This window comes from Ursus arctos, unplaced genomic scaffold (genome assembly GCF_023065955.2).
Source record: "Ursus arctos isolate Adak ecotype North America unplaced genomic scaffold, UrsArc2.0 scaffold_11, whole genome shotgun sequence".
In the NCBI taxonomy this organism is placed as follows: domain Eukaryota; kingdom Metazoa; phylum Chordata; class Mammalia; order Carnivora; family Ursidae; genus Ursus; species Ursus arctos.
The window spans coordinates 58323960-58348276 of NW_026622775.1; the positions used below are offsets into that span (position 1 = coordinate 58323960).

At 33.5% G+C, this 24317-nt stretch overlaps 1 protein-coding gene across 1 annotated transcript in view; it reads left to right on the plus strand.

The window, feature by feature from the left end:
- GALNTL6 (polypeptide N-acetylgalactosaminyltransferase like 6) overlaps window positions 1–24317 on the plus strand; it is a 1130868-nt gene that overhangs the window by 476783 nt on the left and 629768 nt on the right. The window contains exon 4 of the mRNA XM_026518852.4: window positions 9458–9596. Within this exon, the coding sequence (XP_026374637.1) occupies window positions 9458–9596 (139 nt within the window). The remainder of the gene's footprint in view (window positions 1–9457; window positions 9597–24317) is intronic.

Below are 24317 nucleotides of genomic sequence, written 5' to 3' on the forward strand. Positions count from 1 at the left end.
CCAAATAATTGTTTTTCTTGAACTTATTTAAGATCACAAACTCTATATTTTTCTTATCATACAGTATAATATAATTTCAGTTGTCTCTTTAAGCTGTGTACAATGTTACTAATAACAGATTATAAAATTAATTTTATTTTATAAATGAGACTTTTACAACGTTATTGCAAGGAATAAACTCGTTGAAAACCCCCCAAATTTTGTCTTCACTTGTTTTCTTTGCTAACCTTTTTTTTTTTCTTTTGCTGCTTTCATTCTATTTTGTCCTTTTACCAGTGGCCTCTTTATTTTCTTTATATTTCTTTCCACTCTCTTTGATAGTTTTTATCTCAACTTCTCTGTATGCTTCAAATGGCATATGGAATATTTGATGATTGTGTTGCCTCATTTTTTCAGAAGTGGTAAAAATGTCCAACCCACGACACTCTGACAGTTTATGATTTTTACACAAAGGAAGATGCTAGCAGACCAAGTCAGACACATTTGACAGTAATATTCCATTTAGTTTGAGTCCATCAAAAAAAAAAAATAGTTGTCACTTTCTGAGGAATGCACTGCCTGGGAATTAAATCAAGCACTTCCCCTTAGGAAGAAGCGAGAAGAGGAGGGGACAGAGAAAATGTAGAAATCTTCTAATATATAAATTACAGATCCCTTTTGAACTTAGAATACTTGTAAAATACATTTTATCATTTGTCCGTAATGACTAAGAAAATCTTATATCTATATTATGGAACACACACCAATGATGAATGAAACTAAATAAGCTTTAAAGCAAAATATTTCTTAACATGATTTCTCCTACATTGTCTGTAGACAATGAAGCTTTCTGTGATAATTTAGAGAATAACTACACAATTAGGATATAAAAACCTTTTCACAAGCCCACATTGAAAGCTGAAAAATAATAGAACACTAGGTTTCTGTACAAACATATCTAGAGTCAATTTTTAAATTTTTCATAGTAAATTCTTATCAACACCATCAATTTGTGCACACAGATTTATGCTATCTCTACTTTAAAGATCTGTGCCCAGAATGAATATAAATACATCTTGTTATTTAACTCCTTATATACTAAATTAAAAAAACATAAGTTTTTTTAATATAAAAATTACCCACCTCTCTAAATGTTAGACAACTGTTCTTTTTAAAAATGAAGTTTCTATATCAGAAAATGGAGACAATATTACTTCCAGTAATGACTGGTTATTATTGTTACATCACGATTACATTATCATTTATATATTTATTCATTTTTATGTTGTATTCATTTATATGCTGCTTATTGAAATGTCTTTCATATATGTGTCTTTGTGTTCACGTTATCATTTTTATGTAACCAAATTAGTTCTGGCTTATTCTATGACTGAATGTGTGTAGTTTTAATATGCTCCAACTATGCCTTTCTTCTTTAATATTGTGGTGGGAGTTTAGGCCCTTTGCATTTCCAAATACATTTTTAATTGATCTCCTCCATCTCACTATATACTGTAGCCCACTCACACACACCACCATCACCACCAAGAAGCAAAAACTCCCAAGATTTTAATTTGGACGGTGGTTTAGGTAATTACCAATTCATGGGGAGTTGACATGTTAAAAGACTTTGTCCAATCCAAGATCATGATGAATCGCTCCAATTATTTAGTTCTTTATTAATTTATCCCAACAACGTCTCTTACATTTTTAGTACAGAGAGTGGCCTTATGCATATTTTTTAGATTTATTCTTAAATATTTGATTCTTGATGTGATTTCAAAAGCTATTTAAAAATTTTTTTAAAGATTTTATTTACTTATTTGAGAAAGAGAGAGACCATGAACACAAGTTGGGGGGAGAAGGAATGGAAGAGAGAATCCGAAGTCTACTGAATGAGGAGCCCCATTTGGGTCTGGATCTCAGAACCCTGAGATCATGACCTGAGCCAGTTGGATGCTTAACTGACTGAGTCACTCAGGCACCCATATTTTAAAATTTTTATTTTCACTTTGTTGTTAGTAGAGTTGATTATATATTGACATTTATCAGTCACAATCTTGTCAAATTAATTTATCAATTGTTATAGGTTTTAAATTTTGTTGGATTTTTTGGTACACATTTAATGTTATTTAAAATAATAGTTTTCATTCTTCTTTTACAGTCTTTATATCTTTTCTTTCTTCTTCATGACTCATTTCACTTGATAGACCCAATGGATAGTATCAATTTAGAGAGAGGTAGTGATGCTTGAGATTATTGTTGTGTTTCCAATCTCAGGAGGAAAGTATTCATTATTTCACCAAAGATATATTTTGCTGAATTTTTATTGTAAATACGCTTTGTCATGTTAAAAAAAGTTCCCTTCTATTTTTAGGTTACTGAAAATTTCTCAACGTTGTTGAGTTTTATCAAATGATTTTTTTGCCTGTACTGAGATAATAATGACTTATCTCTTTTATTCTATTAATGTGAGTTATATTGATTGGTTTTGAATATTAAACCAACATTGCATTTCTAGAATAAATCCCAATTGGTCATGATATAATGTTTTTTAAAATATTGATAGATTCATTGCATTATTTTTGTTAAAGGATTTTTTCCATCTATACTCATGAGAGACATAGATCCAATATACTCATTTCTTATAATGTCCTTGCCTGGTTTTGATATGAGGTTCATGCCAGTATCATATGAAGTTTCTCTCATTTCTAAAATATGTGTGAAAATGATACCATTTCTCATTTTAATGTTTAGAAAAGTTCATCAGTGAATCCATGTGGGCCTGGAGTTTTCAAAATTTTTTAAACATAATTCCCACAGGGTCAATCCCTGTTGTCGTAAATAAAAAAATTTCCTCCTATCTCATAGCTAAATAATAACCTATTGTATATGCTAAGTGAAGTAAGTCAGACAGAGAAGAACAAATATAGTTTGATATCACTCACATATGGAATCTAAAAATATCAAACTAATAGAAACAGAGAGTAGAATGGTAATTGCTAAAGCCTGGGTGGGGGAGGGGAAGGGCTAGGGAAGTGGGGAGATGTTGATCTAAAGGTATGAACTTCCAGTTATATGATTAATAACTTCTGGAGATCTAATGCACATCATGGTGATTATAGTTAATGATATTGTATTATATATTTGAAAGTTGCTAAGAGAGTAGATCTTAAACATTCTCACTATAAAAAAGAAAAGGTGAAAGAGGTGTTAGCTAATGAGAAGGTGATAGCAATTTCTTATTATGTAAGTATAAAAAATCAACATATTGTACACATAAACTTATAGAATGCTATATGTTAATTATATCTCAATACATTTGGGGAAAAAACACTTAAAAAGATGAAATGTTCTTTTCATTTATTCAGCAAATATTTAATGTAAATTTAAGAAAAGAAAAATTTTTTAATTAGATGCAAGACTACTTTGGTAATAAATGTCTTCTTTCTAATTTTGATAAGTTTCTTTTAAAGAATTAATCTGTTTCATTTAAATTTTATTTTGTTTCTATATATCTCATTTGTTGTATAGTCTCTAATTCATTCTTTTTTTGTAACATAGATTGTTTTTAATTTTATTTCTTTCCTTATTGTTTTATTTTTGTTTTATTATTTTTTGTCTTATTAGATTTTGTATTATACATTCTTGGGTGACTTTTTTTGTTGTTGCTACCCTAGAGATTTCAGTATGGATTACTGACTTACTATAGTTCAATTTGATCAGACTTTTATCACTTCCAGAATAATGCAAAACCAATAATTTACTACCTTTCCAGCTATGTCTTTTATTGCTCCATCTTACAAAAACCACACTCCAACCATACCAAACCAGAGTTGGAATTCCTAATTACCACCTTTCTGTGTCGTGCCTATGGCATTTCTTTCTGCCTGCCTAACTGCTGTCTTCCCTGTCTGCTGAAAGATCCCATATCATTGAGATACATCCTCTATCTCAAAGTGCATTAATTCATTTCTCCATTTATCAATTTCACAGGTATTTTGGGGGACAAATCATGTGATAAGTACTATGCTAATGTTTCCTGACCCCAAGATATCAAGACACAGTCCTATCTGTCAATGATCTTATAGATTATGACATTTGTATTTTAAATCACAATGATGTTTTTATCCTTCTTTAACACATGATGTCAAAGGTAATAACTGTGATATTCATTATTTAATCCCTAGCCCCTATCTCAGAATAGATGCTTAATATGCAGTTTTGAATGAATAAATTAATATCTTTATTTCCATTGGGTAACAAGCCCAAATCTTATCACTTTATTATTTATATACCAGTTAAAATGTTTATTGAGTATCTGCTATGTGGCAGGCACTCTCTTAGGTTCTGAGGACACTATAGGGAACAGCAAAAATTCCCTGCTTTCATGGAACTTATATCCCAATGAGGAGAGAGTCAATTAATAGATTCTAGAATTAAGAGTCAATTAATAAATTTAGAATAGTAATGTATTGGAGAAAAGCAATGCATGGTAAAAAAATAAAGTAGATTTGAGAAATAGGGCAAGGAGTGCTGGGTATGCTGACTGAAGATGGGTTGGTTGACTATGAAAAATCTCTCCAAGAAAATTATATTTGAGCAAAGGCCTGACTATATTGATTCTTGAGTGTTCTAACTGCTTATCCTCAAGCCCCTCAGGGAAAGTGTTAAAACACTTTCCTTATGTTATTCTTATACTCTAATTACTTCTAAGAAAAAGTTTAATTACCTTAAACTGTCTGTCACTAGATTTTTTTTCCTCCGACAAAAACTTACTTTATCTCTCAGTATTTTAGTTTAGAGTTCTCAATCTATTTATATAGGTTTATTAATTATTTTCCAAAAGCATGTTTCAAAAATTTCATCTGTACAAATTCATTTATTTCAATTCTTATGCAGTCTTCCCAGCCCCAGACCTCTTAAAACAATGTAAATCTTTCTCTATCCTTCAAGTTTGAGCTGTAAACTCCCTCTTTCCAGCCAGAATTTCCAAGCCATATAAAGGTCCTCAGTTTGCCACAGTTTTGAAATTCTTATAGGGTTTATTGTCCAATTCATTCACTTCCCCAAATACCATGCTTCTTTTTCACAACAATTGTTTTATAGTTTTGCCCTGATTTAGTCTGTTTGGGCTGTGATAGCAAAACACCATAGACTCAGTGGCTTGGAAACAACAGAAATGTATTTCTCACAGTTCTGGAGGCTGGGAAGTCCAAAATCAAGGCACCAATAAATTTCAATGTCTGGAGAGTACACAGTTCATCAAGGACTGTCTTCTTGCTGTGTCCTCACAAGGTGAGAGGGCAAGGAAGCTCTCTGGATCTCTTTTACAAGGACACTAATCGCACTCATGAGTCCTAATCTCACAGACTGATCACCTCCTCCCCAAGGCCTCACCTCTAAATGCCCGCACATCTGGAGTTGGGATTTCAGCCTAAGAATTTTGTGGGGACACAAACGTTCAGTTCACAGGAGACCATATCTTACTAGTCAGAGTATATCCTAGCTTTTTCAGGACTGGGGTCATACTATACACATTTTCCCTTTCCACATCCAGTGATGCATATAGTGGGTACTCAATAAACATTAAAAAAATAATAATAATGCCAAGTGTATACGTATGCCAGACTAAATGAAACGTCATTTCACCTGGAGGATAAATACAGGTGCACTATGAGACTTTTTGAATTCTGCTATATGCCTTGAATACATAGGATCAGAGACATATTTATAAGATGGAATTTTTCTATGTAATAGCTATACATGTAGATAAAATATTAATTTTGTATATCTGATTATTTAAAATATCTCGCACCTTTCATACTATTTTATGGAATTTATTTATTTATTTATTTATTTATTTCAGGGGGGAGGAGCAGAAGGGGAGGGAGAGGAACAGAGTCTGCCCTGAGCTCAGCGCCAGATACAGGGCTTGATTTCATGACCCTGGAGATCATGACGAAGCCAAAAGCCAGTGGGACTTCACTGAATGCGCCACCCATCTTCCCCTTTTCATACTATTTTAAACATAGCGGACAGCACACTATTTCTTACATTTCAAGTAAAGGACTGATTTGAATTTACAATTGATAAGAATAAGGTATATTAGAATTTTTAAAATGTTAAATCTGTAAACCTGTAGACTAATAATCACTCAAAACACCTTTGAGTAATAAAGCATTTTTCAACATACCCCTATTTTTGTTGCTTTGTTTGGAGTTTTTGCTGTTCTGTTTTGCCGTTTTACAGAAGAAACTTTAAACCACATGGATGCGACAGTCCCTGAGGCTTTCCATATTAAAACTTAGGATGAGTTAGTAGCATTTGCAGTAAAAACTGCAGGCTCTGTGCATAAGAACATAAAATTTTAAAACCTATTCTCACAACTGCAATGAAGAAATTTCTAGTATGCCATCACTGGTGACTCACAAGTTTTGTTTTATAACTCCAGAGTATCACGTATTCATTTGAAAAGCCTTGTCTCAGGAGATTTACCAGTCTGAAGACTAAATTGCTGTACAGAGAAAATGAATTTCCCTTTGATTGGCAGGTGTTTTAATGAATGTGTAGCTTTAAAATTTATATTTGTAGTCTTAAAGTGGCTGAATCTGAAAGCTGAGCACTAAAAATATCTCTACAAAAATTACTGAAAAGAAGCCTTGGCTGCATGTATACATTTCACTTAGGGCATATAAATTAAAAAATAAAAATTCACTAAAGAAAATAAAGGCTACTATGCACTATGATTTTCTTATTAACTGGGATTTCTAGAGTGTCTATAAATCCAGTTCACACTAGAGAATATGTAAGGTCCAAAGACCTTATCTAGTATTTGGCCCCTTAGTGGAGGGAGATTTAGATCTTTTAAAAGTTTAGATCTTTTTTAAAAAATCAGCTAATTGCTGATTGTGGAAATCCTTATTGAAAATGTCAGTCTCTCTTTTGCTTACTTACATGTAACATGGGTGGAACAATGTTTATTCTGTAGTTTGAGTTAGAAAATGTTCGTTATGGGGCGCCTGGGTGGCACAGCGGTTAAGTGCCTGCCTTCGGCTCAGGGCGTGATCCCAGCGTTCTGGGATCGAGCCCCACATCAGGCTCCTCCGCTAGGAGCCTGCTTCTTCCTCTCCCACTCCCCCTGCTTGTGTTCCCTCTCTCACTGGCTGTCTCTATCTCTGTCAAATAAATAAATAAAATCTTTAAAAAAAAAAAAAAGAAAAAGAAAATGTTCGTCATGATTTAACATAGTCCCTTGGATGTGGATGCTCAACAATTAGGTGTTATACAAATGAAATTTCTCACTGACTGATCTATTTCCCTTTTAGGTTAAAAAAGCAATGGCATTTTATCCTAAGAAATAACAAAAACACAGGCGAGATCCAGTATTTTCCTTTTTGATGCCTAAAGTGTAACACTTAGAAATGTTTGGTTCTCTCCCTTAAAATTGGAGGGATTTTCAGTCTGCTTCTTGAGCATATAATTCCTTATCGGTCCGCAGCTGTTTGATCTTGGCTATCACCGCTACTGAGGTTAATGTCATTAGGGAAGAAGCTAGAAGCCAAAAAAAAAAAGAAGCTTTCACTTTTATTTGAGGGATTACTGATACAGAAGCCAAACTTCCTAACAAACAAACAAACAAAATATTTCAGTGTTTAAAAACAAATCGTATATTGCAAAATCAAAGGTTAATACGGTGAAAATATTTTTAAAAACCCGTAAAATTTCGGGGCGCCTGGGTGGCACTGCGGTTAAGCGTCTGCCTTCGGCTCAGGGCGTGATCCCAGCGTTCTGGGATCGAGCCCCACATCAGGCTCCTCCGCTATGAGCCTGCTTCTTCCTCTCCCACTCCCCCTGCTTGTGTTCCCTCTCTCGCTGACTGTCTCTGTCTCTGTCGAATAAATAAATAAAATCTTTAAAAAAAAAAACCCGTAAAATTTGAAAAAGAATTTGGTAAACTTTCATATTCTGTTCATGAAAAACTACCTTTATTTAAAAGGCACTAGAAGTGTTCTTTCTTAACATGGTAAGTTGTAACCACATATACTCAGACACACACACACAAACACACACTCAGGTACAATGTTTAACAGCAATCACATTAAAGTCATTACCTGAGTAAGTGCCTGTTGACACCAGTGTTATCTATTGTTGACTATAGAATTAAACAAGGAATCTGAAAGTGGTACACATGAAGAAAGGAGGAAGAGGGGAGAACAAATATTATTATGTAGGGGCGCCTGGATAGCTCAGTTGGTTAAGCGTCAGACTCTTGATTTCTGCTTGGGCCATGATTTCAGGGTCCTAGAATGGACAGTAGTAACTTCCAAACTCCTTACATGCAGAATGAAAACCAGAAGTCTTAAATTAGATTTAAATAAAGTAAACTTAGAAAATATTTAGATTATATATAATTAACAAAGATCTAATAAACACAACATAAAAATTGTTTAAAAAAACAAAAAATTACTTTAAAAAACATAATATAAAATTTGTTTTTAAAAAACAAATAAAAGGGGACGCCTGGGTGGCTCCGTCGGTTAAGCGTCTGCCTTTGGCTCAGGTCGTGATACCGGGATCCTGGGATCGAGCTCTCCTTCGGCCTCCCTGCTTAGCAGGTAATCTGCTTCTCCCTCTCCCTCTTCCCCTTCTCATGCTCTCTCTCTCTCTTTCTCTCTCTCTAGCTCACCCTTTCTCTCAAATAAATGAAATCTTTAAAAAAATAATTAAAACATTAAAAAAAATTTTTACAAGCTCTGAACAATCATTTCATGATCTAAGAAATACAAATCTTAAATGTATATGAAGTTATTAATTTTATAAGTAATCAAGAAAAAGCAAACTAAAGTATGAATAATATATATTTCACCAGTAAATGTCAAAATATTATCCAATGCTTCTGAAGACATGTGAAAACTATCATAATTTATTCTACAGATATTCAAGATTCTATTTGTAGGAATTATCTTTCCCCTTCCAAAAATACAAAACTAGAAATGTATAAACAATGATGTTTATTTCAACATTATTTTTAATAGGAAGAATTAGAAGTAATGTGAAAGTATATCTTTAGTGGAATGGTGTAATTAGGATACAATGATATAATATCCATTGGAAGTAAATGGAAATATGGCTTTTTTAAGTTGGATAAAATCAAATTGTAAGGCAATGTGTACATTACAAGCTTTATACCAATGTGTACATTACAAGCTGCATACCAATGTTACAAAACATACACAAAATCTTCAGAGTGGTTGTCTCTGGAAGATGATTGTACTTTCTACTTCAGTGTTGTTTGCTTTTTGTCATAAGCATATTTGTTTTTTCTAAATAAAATAATATGTTATAATAAAAGGCTTTCCATGGAGCATAGTAACAGGTGACTAAAGAAGTACACATATTTAACTCTTATTATCTGTTCGAGAAGATTAACTCGTTTTTGTAGGGATGATAATCCCATTTTGTTTTCTCCCACTAGGGAAAGGTGAGCATGGGAAACCTTACCCCCTCACTGAAGAGGACCATGATGACTCAGCTTACAGGGAAAATGGTTTCAATATTTTTGTCAGCAACAATATTGCTCTAGAGCGGTCACTGCCAGATATTCGCCATGCCAAGTGAGTATCAGCAAGCCCCATATGCAATGTGGTTTTCTTTTTTTTTTTGTCTGTTTTTTAAAATTATATTTAACGTATATCACAGTGAGATATGTAACTATAAATTTTGCCATAATAATTTTTTAAAAATATGTTTATATTTCATAATCTTAAATATTTAAATTTAAATTGAAGTAATTCTTAAAGTTAGGAAAGAATAAGTATCAATTTTCTAAAATTTAATTCACATTTTCATGGAGTTGCCTGTATTATCTCCATTTAAAATAAAGTGTTTGAAGATGTTATTTTCTGGTGATTAGTATGTCAGAACTGTCCACATGTATATGACTTCAGTTTTCACTCCAGCCATATTCAGTGCCATTATTGCTACATCTTACGTAAAGAATGCCTACAATAAATGCACACGTAATCTAAAGGTTATGGTTGGTTGCTCAATTTCCCATCACTTTATGAATTGTTTGTAGCTTACCAATTAACGGTGAGTTCAGTGAACTGTAGCTAAACATTATAGTGCAAAAGGAAGCAAGAATGATATCATATATTGTTTTCCTGAAATCCCCCATCTACTCCTAACATTGCTTACTGTACTTTTTTCCTAGTCTGTTATGATTTTCTTGTTAGCATATACAATGCCAAAAGCATGCCAAAAACATACAATGTGATCAGAATTTAGAGTTTGTGGAATTGCCATACATATTTGACAAATCTATCCAACTATACCAATATGTTTACCACTGCCTTCTCCTCAGTCTCCCTTTGGAAGCACAGGTGGGAGAGAAAGAAAGTCAGAGAAAATAAAACAAGGGCAGGGCGTCTGGGTGGCTCAGCTGGTTGAAGTTCCGACTCCAGATTTCAGTTCAGGTCATGATCCCAGGGTTAAGTCCTGGGATCCCCGTGTTGGGCTCTGCACTCGGCAGGGAGTCTACTTGAGATTCTTTCTCTCCCTCGTCCTAAGTTCCTCATGCTCTCTCTCTCTCTCTCTCTTTCTAATAAATAAATGAATCTTTAAAAAAAATAAGGGCAACAATGAAAGTAGAAGTAGGAATCTAAATCAAATCAAGTAATGTAAAATAAAGCTCTTAATTTTGTGCAAAAATAATTAACCCTTTCCAAAAAATCAGTAAATTATGGTTTGGGGGATCATTTTTTAGTTGCCATATTGTACCTTTATAAATTTATTTTAAAATATAAAAGAATTCCTGGTTTCCTTCTCAGGTTTTATGTGAATTTGCATTTCCCAATATAGTTAAGCAGAGGATTGATGTGAAGAACAAATCAATTTTTCCCTAAACTGAATGCTTTATATATTGGTCTCGGCCTTCTAGCTAGCCAAATTATTCCCAGGTTACCTGAAATTATCTATAGTAATTCCCACTGACCGAGAACATTTCTAGTTATGAGAAATTTTAATACCTAATTGCACACCATCAAAGATGCATTAAATTGCATTGTTGGCATAATAAATGTGCTCAGAGAATAATTTCCATCCCCCTCCTCCCCCACCCGCACACTTCCAATCTTTTAATGTGTATTCAAGTGGAAAGAATTGCAGATGGAAACAGTGCAGAAAATCACTGGAGTCAAAGGAAGGCTGATAGTCCCATTCTTCTCAGAGTGTATTTTTAGCATAACTACCACCTTTTGAGAAAAGATATTCTTAGGCAATAATGAAAAAGAAAATGGAAAAATATTTTGAAATTTTTATTAGAGTTATTGAGTTTATAGTATCAGAGGGCATTATTCTAAATGTTAGGGGAGATAAATGTGGCTAAAATACGGTCACAGACCTTTTTTTACTTATTTGCTGAGGCTGGATATCTAGTGGGACACTCACCCAGTAAAATGACACCAAAATAGAAAAAAAAAAACCTTTTTTTTTTAAAGATTTTATTTATTTATTTGAGAAAGAGCCCAAGCTGAGGGAGGAGCAGAGGGAGAGGGAGAAGCCGACTCCCAGCTGAGCAGGGAGTGCAACAAGTGCTCCATCCCAGGACCCTGGGAGCACGACCTGAGCCATAGGCAGATGCCCAACAGACCAAGCCACCCACGCACCCTTAGGAAAACAAAAAACAAAACCTTATTAGAGGGCTGGAGATGGATGATTGCAAAGGATTAAGTGCAGGACTACTAGGAGTGATAGTTTACCCTGGTTATTCTAGTTAGTATCTGACTCTCAGAGACGCAGGAAGAGAAATCCAATGCAGCCTCATTTTGTCAAGGTCCTACCCTGGAAATTGAGAGCCTAAAACAAACAAAATAATCTTATAGGAATCCCACTGTGTAAAGTCCTATGCATTTGACCTTATCTGTGCTTCTCAAAATGCAGGCACAGATAACCACAAAAACATGTAGCTCTTTGTAAGTGGTTCTTGAAATTATGAAAGCAAACTGACACACACTCCATCCAGTATTATCCATTTAACTAGGCTGCAGGTAATTGACCACAACTTGTTCATATTGGCAGAATCGGTGGAAGAGAATGCAAAATTTGTGTGACTTTTATAGTCAAACATAACACTTCTAAGAAACTTTGCGTCTGCAGCCAGCCAATTCAAATTACAGGCTCAAAGTGCCAGAAGAGAAGAATTTATTTTTCTTTGCTCTGGGTTTTGTAATGGAAAATATTGGGGAATCATATCTTGCAATTTTGGTTAATTTGGTCTTTATCCCAAAACACAGAATTGTAGTTCTTACTCCACTGTTCTACACTATAGATCACTCTGTATACATAAGTGCTCTCTCTACTCATTCATATTCTTACAGTTAACAAGTTAAAAAAAATAAATCGTGGTTCTAGGTGTTTGACATGCTTAGTGCACGTACATTCTCGTTCACTGTGAAGAATTTTCAGAACATGAGTTATTTCAGAAATCCCAATCCAGAGCACATTCTTCTTTTACCTGTTCATAAAAATGAACTGCTTCCCTTTGGCTGTATTATTTCATTGAGTCAGTAATAGATTCTCATTAAGTGAGGAGCCATAGATATTAGAAAGTAAGTTGGCATGTGTCCAATAATTTAATCATTCTTACTCATATCCTATAATAAATTCCAAGGTTCTCATTTATGCTTTTACATTTCTTACATTTTTTCCAAATAATTTTAGCATCTCCCTATCTTGTAAATTACATTTTAGGGTTTTTTTGTTTGTTTGTTTCTTTTGTTTTGTTTTGTTTTGTTTTGTTTTGTTTACCATCTATGCTTTGGTATCGTCAAAGTTTCTACCCCTTCATCCAGATTCTCATCCTACCCTTTTGGTTGACTTTTGGACTTTTTGAAGACCTATCTGTGCATTTTAAATACTCCTTTCTTGAATTACTGCCTAATTATGTCTATATTCATAGTACTGGGGCTCAACCTGAGATATGTCCTTAAAACATAGTATTTTTGTATTTTATTTAATGCAAAGCTGATAAGAATTTTGTTGTGTGAGTTTCTGCATGACAAATATTCAGTCAGTGGGTATCTTGTTGGCCTGGCTTCATTTTACTACGATTCAATCTCCCCTCACCTGTATACTGATTGCGTATTTTCTTTGCATGCAGTCACTCCTCTGGGATGCCACATCTTTGTATGCTGTAGAACATTTTATTTTGACTTCCAGTTCAAGATGGGAAATATGAAGCATGTACTTAGAATACAAAATACATATAAAATAGGGAAGTAGAAAACCATGGAAGGGTGGATGGCTTGCATAGAAAAGAAACTGATAAACTTATGTATGAATATATGGTTAGCAAGATAAGATTGAAGAATGTTTGAGTGAGTATTACTCCCTAGACATAAATAAATTTATAAGTAGTTACCACAAATACTCCCCCAAATGTGGTCTAATTAATGTGTGTGAGATGATATTACAACTATGAAGAGAAAAAATACATGAGACTAGGATGCATAAGTACATGTATAATAAGAGAGTTGAGGTAGGCTTTGCAGAGGATTTAGGTAAATGCATCATGACTTGAGGTTCATTTTTTGCTGTTAGAAAGGAATACGTGTTTATACGGATACATAGTCATGTGTATACACACTAATCAAGATACACACTAATCAAGCATAAGTTTATAAGGTGGCTGAGTAGCTGGGATATTTTTGTACTAAAAAAAGTTCTACTCTGAATTGTGGCTTTTCTTTTTCATTTAACTTTTCCTTTCTATTTCACTTATATTCCTGAGATCGCTTAATGACTTTGGCAATAAATAAGATATTGAACATCGAGAAAAAATTCTGTGATATCTCAACTCTTGGGAAAATATGCAAGAATTTTTACAATCTCTTGATTATATGAGTGCTTTCGGTAGCATTGCAGTTATATCACAACCCTGCTCCTTATACAATTTCCGAACCAAATGAGACATTGGCCCAGAAATGGTTGGGAATTAAAATCTTATTTTTAGTATCGATAGGATTCTCTCAGTGGGCATGATGTAGATGTGGGCTAATTGCAAACTCTAGAATGAGGCACGTTCAGCCTTCAAGTCATAGACATTGCTAAACATGCAAGGACAGTTGTATAATACAAGGCATGGAAGGCAGAGTTAGACGTCTGACCTCTGCAGGCAAGCAAGTTCCAAAGCAGAAAAATGAAGGAGGGGATGAGCCAAGCATGATAAACTTACTAACACAAATTTATCAGTTGTGTGTCTTTCTTTCTCCTAGAACGGAGTATTAATCTAATGACTTTCCCTCTACATGGGGACATCTATCCAGAGGAGAGGAGATTCCTCGCTAGATGAATAGTGCCTAATATCTTCTTTGTATATAATGAGAAAACACAATTTCTCAACATTACAAACTTTTGAGTGAATTTATTTATTTATTTATTTATTTATTTGATTTATTTATTTATTTTAGTGCCTGATAGTATAAGCATTCCTGCCTTCTGGAAATTATGTTGACTGATAATTCTAAAAAGGTTTACTTCCATGACTTATACTGTGGTGCTGAACAAGTCAATTTGTCATTTTTAATTTCTTTTTTTTTTAAAGATTTTATTTATTTATTTGACAGAGATAGAGACAGCCAGCGAGAGAGGGAACACAAGCAGGGGGAGTGGGAGAAGAAGAAGCAGGCTCATAGCGGAGGAGCCTGATGTGGGGCTCGATCCCATAACACCGGGATCACGCCCTGAGCCGAAGGCAGACGCTTAACCGCTGTGCCACCCAGGCGCCCCTGTCATTTTTAATTTCTATTTACCCACTTCACCAAGTGTGGATGCTAACTTTCTTTATGTATCTCACCATGTACTAAGATTATTAAAATTAAGACCAGGTTTACCAAATCAGTTGCAGCATCATATATTCAGTTATTTCTTTTCTTTCTGATGATAATCCTTCTGCTTTTCTTCCTTCTTCTCCAGTTATATCATGAAGATAAAAATATGTGGGGATCAAGTTACTTATAATTCTAAAATTTAAATTGTAAAAACATTAAATTGGTGAGTCAATTCTGAGTTATTTGAGGAAAAATAATTATATGTGTCTAATTTTTAAAACTATAATTTAGCGAATGTGCTTAGAATATTTTAATTTTATATGAATTAGACAAGTGTTATTTAACTGTTTTGACTCTTGTCCATTGAATGCTAGAAATCATTCACAGAAATGTTTGAGTTTAATCATCCAAAAATGTTCAAGGATGGGTTTTTTTATTTCTCAACTTCAAAAGTTACATAAAAATGTGGGAGGCACTGGCATTCTTTCATGTTTTTATTATGATTTACTTGTGAAGTTGATGAAGTGTCTTCTTTCAACAAATTTACAAGTGAATTCTGAAACAAATAAAGCTAAAATGACTATTCATCGACCCCAGTCAGGTATGAATACTTCACAGAGGGAGATGGGAAAAGTATCAATTGAATCAAATGTGGTTCTAGCCTAGGGTATGTCTAAATATGGCTGAAAGAAAGAAAAAATACACAGCTAAATTACAAGCAGCAAACTGGGGGAGGAATGATCAGGAACAACAGATAGGAAATAATCATTCACAGCCATAATTCAAATGATTATCTTTCAGTATTTTTTGTGAGCCTGTTTATGCAAACTAGGAAGACTTTAGTACATTTGTATGTTTCCAAGGATCATTGTTTTAAAAGCCATGATAAAATAACACAAACAAAAATTTACACACATGTCTCATTTATTGACTAAAGCCTGAAAGATATGGAAGAGTTTTTATCACTATAACTAAAAGGTATGTCCCATTGAAATGAAAATCCTCCTAAGATAGGTAACAGTTCAAGAGCTGTCAGACATTTAGCTTTTGGAATAAATGACAGATCATGAAGCAGATTCTTTGAAAGGGAGAATGAGGATGAACACAAGGGTACTGAGGTCTAAAAGACTGGTAATTTAAAAGTTGTACAGTGCACACACAAAATCAAAAATAAAATCAAAAGAACCTTCTAAAATAAAATTACAGCTGCTTAAAAATCATGTCTAATGCATTTTAAAGTATATTTGTGTAACCTTATAACATGATAAGGATCAAATACATAAAACTGGAAGCATAAGTTTGAAAAAGGGATTCATAACTTTGATTCTTTTTTTTTTAAGATTTTATTTATTTATTTGACAGAGAGAGAGACAGCCAGCGAGAGAGGGAACACAAGCAGGGGGAGTGGAAGAGGAAGAAGCAGGCTCCCAGCAGAGGAGCCTGATGTGGGGCTCGATCCCATAACACCAGGATCACGCCCTGAGCCGAAGGCAGACGCTTAACCGCTGTGCCACCCAGGTGCCCCATAACTTTGATTCTTTAAAGAGAAGAAAATGGGGGGCGCCTGGGTAGCGCAGTCGTTAAGCGTCTGCCTTCGGCTCAGGGCGTGATCCCAGCGTTCTGGGATCGAGCCCCACGTCAGGCTCTTCCGCTATGAGCCTGCTTCTTCCTCTCCCACTCCCCCTGCTTGTGTTCCCTCTCTCCCTGGCTGTCTCTGTCAAATAAATAAATAAATAATCTTTAAAAAAAAAAAAAATAAAAAAAAATAAAGAGAAGAAAATGGTAATTTGACTTAGTGATGCGTATTATTCTGTCAGATTCATCCCACAATAGCAATCCTAAATTTGTTCTTTCTTCATTTGACTCCCACCCACAGTTTATTGAAATGATGGGTAGTAGTTAATATTTGAACTTATTTATTAAAAAAGTGAGAAAATCTGCCATTTTTAGAAAGATTTATTCATTTATTTTAGAGAAAGAGAGAGAAAGAGAGAGAGAGCACGAGTTGGGGAAGGGGCAGAGGGAGAGAATATCCAAGCAGACTCCCACTGAGCATGGAGCCTGACATGGGGCTCGACATGGAGTTCGATCGTACGAGCCACGAGATCGGGACCTGATATGAAACCAAGAGATAGATTCTTAACTTTCAGAGCCACCCAGGTGCTCTGAAAATCTGCCAGTTTTAAAAGCTAACATATTTATTGGTGAATGACGAGATGCATTTCCCCATAAGGTCATGGGGTAAAAGGGATGTCTGCTCTCACCACTTCTGTTCAACACTGTACTGTACATTCTAGCCCAGGCAATTAGGGAAGAAATATAAATAAAAGACATCTACATTGGAAAGAAAGAATATGGTCTCTATTGGAGGAGGACATAATCTTCTATATGAAAAATCCTCAGTAATACACACACACACACACACACACACACAACACAACAAAACAAGAAACCCTATTAGAGCTAATAATCAAGTTAAGCAAGGTGGCAAAGGAATATACAGAATTACAAGAGGAACATACAGAAATCACTTTATTTTTATACACTTGCAGTGAATAATCTGAAAATGAAGTTCAGAAAACAATTCCATTCACCATTAAATCAAAATGAACAAAGTACTTAGGAATAAATTGAACAAAAGTAACATCAAACTTAATACTTTGAAAACTACAAATCATTGTTGAAACAAATTCCAGAAATGGAAAAAACATCTCATGTTTTGGATCAGATTTAACATTGTTAAGATGGCAAAACACTCCATACTGACCTATAGATTCAGAAAAATCCTTATCAGGCTGCCAGCTGACTTCCTTGCAGAAACTGGTGAATTGATCTAAAATTCATATGGAGTTCAAAGGGACCAGAATAGCCAAAACAATCCTGAAGAACAGCAATCAAATAAGATGACACACATTTCCTGATTTCAAATTTAGTATAAAGCAACAGTAATCAAGATAGTGTGGTATCGGTATACGGGTAGATATTTGGATCAATAGAATATAATTGAGAGTCTGGAAATAATTCCATATATCCATGATTAATTGAGTTTTTGACAAGGGTGCCCAAACTAACCAGTGTGGAAAAATTAGATTTTTAAATAATTAGTACTAAGACAACTAGATAGCCACATGCAAAAGTATGATGTTAAACCCTTACCTCAGACAACATAAAAATCAGCACAAAGTGTATCCAAGACCTCATGTAAATGCTAAAAGAAGAAAATGTGAAAATAAATCTTCATGGCCTTTTATTTGACAAAGTATTCTTAGGTATAATACCAAAGTATAAAAAACACAAGAAAAATAGATAAATTTGGCTTCATCAAAATGAAAAATTCTTAAGCTTCAAAGTATACTGCCAGAAGGCAAAATAACAACCCACAGAATTAGAGAAAATATTTGCCAATCATATATCTGATATATGGTTTGTATCTAAAATACATAAAGAGTTCTTATAATAAAACGACAAATAACCCAGTTAAAATATGGGCAGATCATCTGAATACTCAAATTCATGAAAGGATGCTCAACATCATTAGTCACTAAAAATGCAGATCAAAACCAAAATGAGATGTTACTTCACATCTAGTTTGATGACTATGGGCCAAAAGTTCAAATAATAAATGTTGTCAAGGATGTAGAGAAATTGGAACCATTACACATTGCTGTTGGGAATGCAGAATGGCATCAATGCTTTGGAAAGTAGTTTGGCAGTTCCTCAAAGAATTAAATACAGAATTACCGTGTGACAAACAATTCCCTATCTAGAGAAACGAAAACCAATGTCCTCATGAAAATTATATATGAATGTTTATAGCAGCCTATTCATAATAGCCAAAAGGTAGAAAAACCCAAATGTCCACTGATGGATGAACGTGTAAAAAACTGTGGTATATCCATACAATGAAAGATTATTCAGTTCTAAAAAGGAATAAAATAATTATAAATGCTACATCTTGGATTAACTTTGAAGACATCATGCTAAATGAAAACCAGACCCAAAATTTCACATACTATGTATTCCTTCTCCTGAATGTTCAGAATAGGGAAATCCATAGGAACTAAAATAAACAGTAGTTACTTTAGGGCTGTGAGGAGAGAAGAGGAGGGTATGAGATTTCTTTCTGAACTGATAAATATACTCTAAAATTGCTTATGCTGATGGTTATACAGTCTGTGAAGATACTAGAAACTACTGAATCATGCACCCTAAATGATACAACAAATTATCTGCATGGTATGTGAATTATATCTCAATAAAGCTATTTAAAAGAGTAAATCACTCTCCATTTTCTCCAAGTCAAATAATTTTATTTCACTTCTTTATTGTTACCAGATGAAGTGATTAATTCCTCTGGTAGACCTTATCATCTGAGTCAATATAATGACATACTAATCTCTAGGGTTTTGTAACTGGTATGTAGGGATAAGTGCCTCTTAGTTTTGACATGTTTGGTTTTGTCTGCAGAAGTGGAGAATTTAGGGGCGCCTGGGTAGTGCAGTCATTAGGCGGCTGCCTTCGGCTCAGGGCGTGATCCTGGCGTTCCAGGATCGAGTCCCACATCGGGCTCCTCCGCTGGGCTTCCTCTCCCACTCCCCCTGCTTGTGTTCCCTCTCTTGCTGGCTGTCTCTCTGTGTCAAAATAAATAAATAAAATCTTTAAAAAAAAAAAAAAGAAGTGGAGAATTTAGCTATTATTATTTTTTATACTTTATTATTCTGGAATAAATTTAAACATATATGATAAAAGCATTGGTATCTCCACATTTGTAAAATGACTTCTTTACCTATTTTTCCCGCCAGCTGTCAACCCCAACTTCTACATAGATACTCAACTCCTGTTCAACTCTTCAGCAGTCCTAATTTGACTAAAGACCCTACATGCCATCAGTTTTCTTCTTGCCAAATTCGCTAATTATTTCCACATTGACAAAATCCAGTATATTTAAAAGTCTTTGTCTCATGAAACTTTCTAGCAACACTTGACTTTGTCCCTTCTCTCTTTTTCAAGCACTCTTGTCTCTGTTTCAAGGAGTGGAAACACACTTGCTTTTTATCCCTAGGGCTTTTCAGTCTCCCTTACAAGCAGCTCTTCTTTTTCTGATGGCTAGATATTAAAGTTCAATGATGCTCTGTACTGGCCCCAGTTTCCTCATTTTATTTACTCTCTCCTTACTGATCTCATCTACCAAGACCTATTAATTCTGTACCCAAAATGTAGTGCCAAACGGGTCTCAAATGCATGCACTTCTCTTAATCTCAACTATATCCACTCTCATTACTTAACTGGAATCCTAGAATAACTTCATAATTGGACCTCACACACTCCCTCTTGCGCTTGTGCAATACAGTCAGCAGAGTGAGCAATAGTGAGCTCTGAGAGTTAAGGCAGATCACTATATTCCCCATCTAAAATACTTAAAAGACTTTTATTGCACTAAAAATAATTGCTGAGAAAACACCAACACCTGTATGCTGATCCCTGCCTCTCTCTCGCCTCCTCTTTTGCTCTTCCTTCTGTGTTGTGTTTCTGCCATGACGCCACAATGAACATACAGAAGCAGAAACACAAAAAACTCTTTTGTTCCTCAGTACGCACATAAAATAGCACATTACATTAAAGTGATAAGCATATTACCATATTAAATATTAACTTACAAAACAGTTCCTATGTAATAGGTAACCAAATAATACATACATGCACACATACCTACGTAGTGATTGTCTCCCACCTCCACTAAAAAACACACTTACATATACTTGGCATTCCAAACTAATTTTTCAGGCCTGTCAAAGGCAAAATAAATTGCCAGTTATCACTGCTTTATCAAACCCAACTGACATGGCAAGATTAGAACAGAAAAACAGTGTGACTAAAAGCAGCCATTGAAAATTGAATATGCTGACATTAAAACAATTACTATGTAAATTGGGGCCTGGAAATGACTTATATAGATATGCTCTATAGTATGCTTGTCACTAGCCAGATGCCAAGTTGACATTTTATTCTGCTGCTTTTGAGAATGGGGCTGAAAGAACTTGAGCTGAACCGAAATGGTTTCACAAGAAATCATACGACAAAAAAGTTAAAAGAATATAAAGAAAGTTCCTCTCCTATTTGAGCATGAGTGGTTCTCTTGATATATTTAAATATATATATATATATGTGTGTGTATATATATATATTAGGAGACCATATATAGACCAAGATTGTGTATATATATATATATAGACCAAGATTGTGTGTGTATATATATATATATAGTATATATATATATATATATATTGTGTATATATATATATATATATATATATTCCCTTCCTCCCCCCGTAGTAATGAAGTCAAACAAATTGTAGTATTTTGAATTGGTTTCCCTCCCACATACATCGTAATGAACTGACTGGATCTGAATTTTTTGCTGTTTTGCTGTTTTGCTGTTACTGTCTGTTTTTATTACCATTCCAGGGAATTACCATGATTATTAAAGAATGGCACAAAATCATGGAGAATGCAGGCCCCAGAGGAAACTCAAAATATAACTCTCTGCCAGTTTATTGTAGTCATTACTATGCAATAACATTTTAACACATTTAACATTAAATGAAAAATGTTCCAAGTTTCCTAGTTTCACCTGGGGTGTATATATTCTCATTTTAATCTGAAATATGTTTATATAATTAAAGAATCATTAAAAGCATACGACCATGCCATTCCTCAGCGTATTTCATCAGCAAAGATGTGGTAATATTGTTACAGATGCTACTGTTACTTGAACAAATCTATCAACAAATATTAAGAATATATACAAGTCAAATCATATGTTTCTTTCCATTCTCAATATTACTCTAAATGGAAGAAGACAAAAAACTCACTTCACTTTGAGTCCTCTCAAAATAGTCATTTTAAATACTAAGTTTAAATTTCACTTTTGAAAGAATGGCTTTAAATAAATATATATTTTAGAGACTTTTAACAGTTCTCTCTCAGTAATTGATTAAAGAGGACCAAAGAATTTAATTGGGATATAGGAGATTTAAACAAAATTATCAATAAATAGGCTTAATTTATGTTTATTTACATTTATTGAACACTACATTCAGTAATCATCTAATAAACTTTTTTTCAATTTCTCAGGAAATATTTACCCCAATAGACCATATGTTAGTACGTAAACAAACTCTCAATAAACTTCAGTGAAGTGAGTTAATACTGAGTTTGACATATGATCAACTTGAATTAAATTAGAAATCAACAAAAAATAATATATGTAGAAAAGATGTAAATATTTAGAAACTAAATAATACTTTTATGGATAACCCACAGGTCAAATATTAAACCAGAAAAATTTTAAAAAATATTTCAAATGGAATTATTTAGAAAATACATCCCAAGACTTGTTTAAATGCTATACATATAAAACAGTCTTTATAGGAAAATGTAAAGCTTTAAATGTTTAAAATAAGCAAGAAAAAATTTCATATGAAGTATCTAGGTAAAATAAGTATAAAAAGGAAATAACAAATCCATGACTGCCAAAAAGAGAAAAAAATATGAATTCAAAATTTAGTACTTTGAATGGATCAATAAAATTTCTAAATCCCCAGCAAGTATTTCTAAGGAAAAACAAAAGAGAGAAACCACCATTTACCATTATCAGTTATAAAAGACTGGAAATAATTAAATTTCCATTAGACATTTAAATATTAATGAAGGAACATGATAAATATCATCATGCCAAATACTTGATATTTAGTCAAAATGTAAAATTTTCTCGAAAATCCAACTGACACTGCCACAAAATGAAGCAGAAAAATCTGGATATCCCTAGAGCTGTAAAATATTTTACATTTGTAATGAAAGCCCGCTAACAGTAATCTGGTTTCTGGTAAGTGGGAATAAGCATATGTGATTCTCATCCCATTGATCTTGACTCTAAAACCTAGACAGATGTGTGGCTCCACTGACTGACAATGCTAAAGAAAAACAATAGCAAGAGGTGGAGGAAAGGACATAAGAACTCAAAATAGCGCTGAAACAATACTGAGTTCTTGTGTTCCTGAAAACGTGTGCGAGAGTTGAAAGCAAAAATATATTTTCTGATGTGGTTTACAATATACATAGATACGTAAAATGACTGCAGTGTAGAAAAGGGAGTATAAAGGGCCCTACGTAATAAGAAGTAATAAATAATAGTAATAAGTAATAAAATTTCTGTATTAATAGTAAAACGGTAAAATATTAAAAGTATTACAAGTACACTGGAAAAATATGTTTTTTGTAATCCCTAAAGTAAATACTAAAATATATGCAAAGATATCATCAAAATCACAATGGATTCATTGAAATGGAATACTAAAAGTTGTATAAGCAACCCAAAGAATGCAGAAAAGGTGAAGCATTAAGGAAAAATAAATAAATAAATAAATAAATAAATAAATAAATAAATAAACAAACAAACAGAAAACACTTCACCCAACAGCAGCAAAGCACATATCTTCTCATGTATGCATAAAACATTCATCATTATAGACTGTATCCTGGGTCATAAAACAAATACCACAAATTTTAAATACTGAAATCTTACAAAATATAGTCTCCAACCATAATGTAATTTGATTAAAAATTAATAACAGAAAAATAATGCAATCACCAAAGTGTGTAAATTAAAAACATATTTTTAAGCAACCAGTGTGTCCAAAGGAAGTTTCAAGGGAAATTTGAAAATATTTTGAAGTGGACACAAATAAAATAAATATTAAAAATTTTTTGAATGTCTAAAATAATTCTTAGAATGAAATCATTCTACTCTTCTATCATTTGGTGCTTGTGAAAAGAAAAAAAAAAAAAGTCCTCAGATCAATAATTTATGATTTTACCTTAAGAAACCAGAAAAAGAGGAGCAAAACAAATCTAAAGAGTAAATTTCTCGCTGTAATTGTGGAATTATCTATATTTCCTTGAAGTTCTATTAACTTCTGTTTCATATATTTGGATACACTGTTATTAGGTGCATATATTTTGTGTTGTTATGTCCTCTGGGAGAATTGATCTCTATCATGTATGACTTTTATATCCTGGTAACGTTTTTTTTTTTCTTTGAAATCTATTTTGTTGACTAACTATAAAGCCATTTTAGCTTTACTTTTGTTAGTGTTAGTATGATCTATCTCCTGTATGTTTTCTTTTAAACTTAGTGTGTCTTTATACTAAAAATGAGTTTGTTGGAGGCAGCAGGCAGCACTCTGAAAATCCATCCCTTTTATGTGTATGTTTAGACCATTTACATTCAATGTGATTATCGATATGGTTGGCTCAACTATACTGTTTTACTATTGCTTTTCTATTTTTACTATTTAATCTTATTCTCCCTCTGTTTGTACTTTCTTTCAGTTTAACTGCATATTTAATTATTCAATTTAATTTTGGGGGGGCATAGTAGATATAACTCCTTACTGTGTTATCTTAGGTGCTGCTTAGGGTTGAAGGAAAAAATATTATTATGGTCTA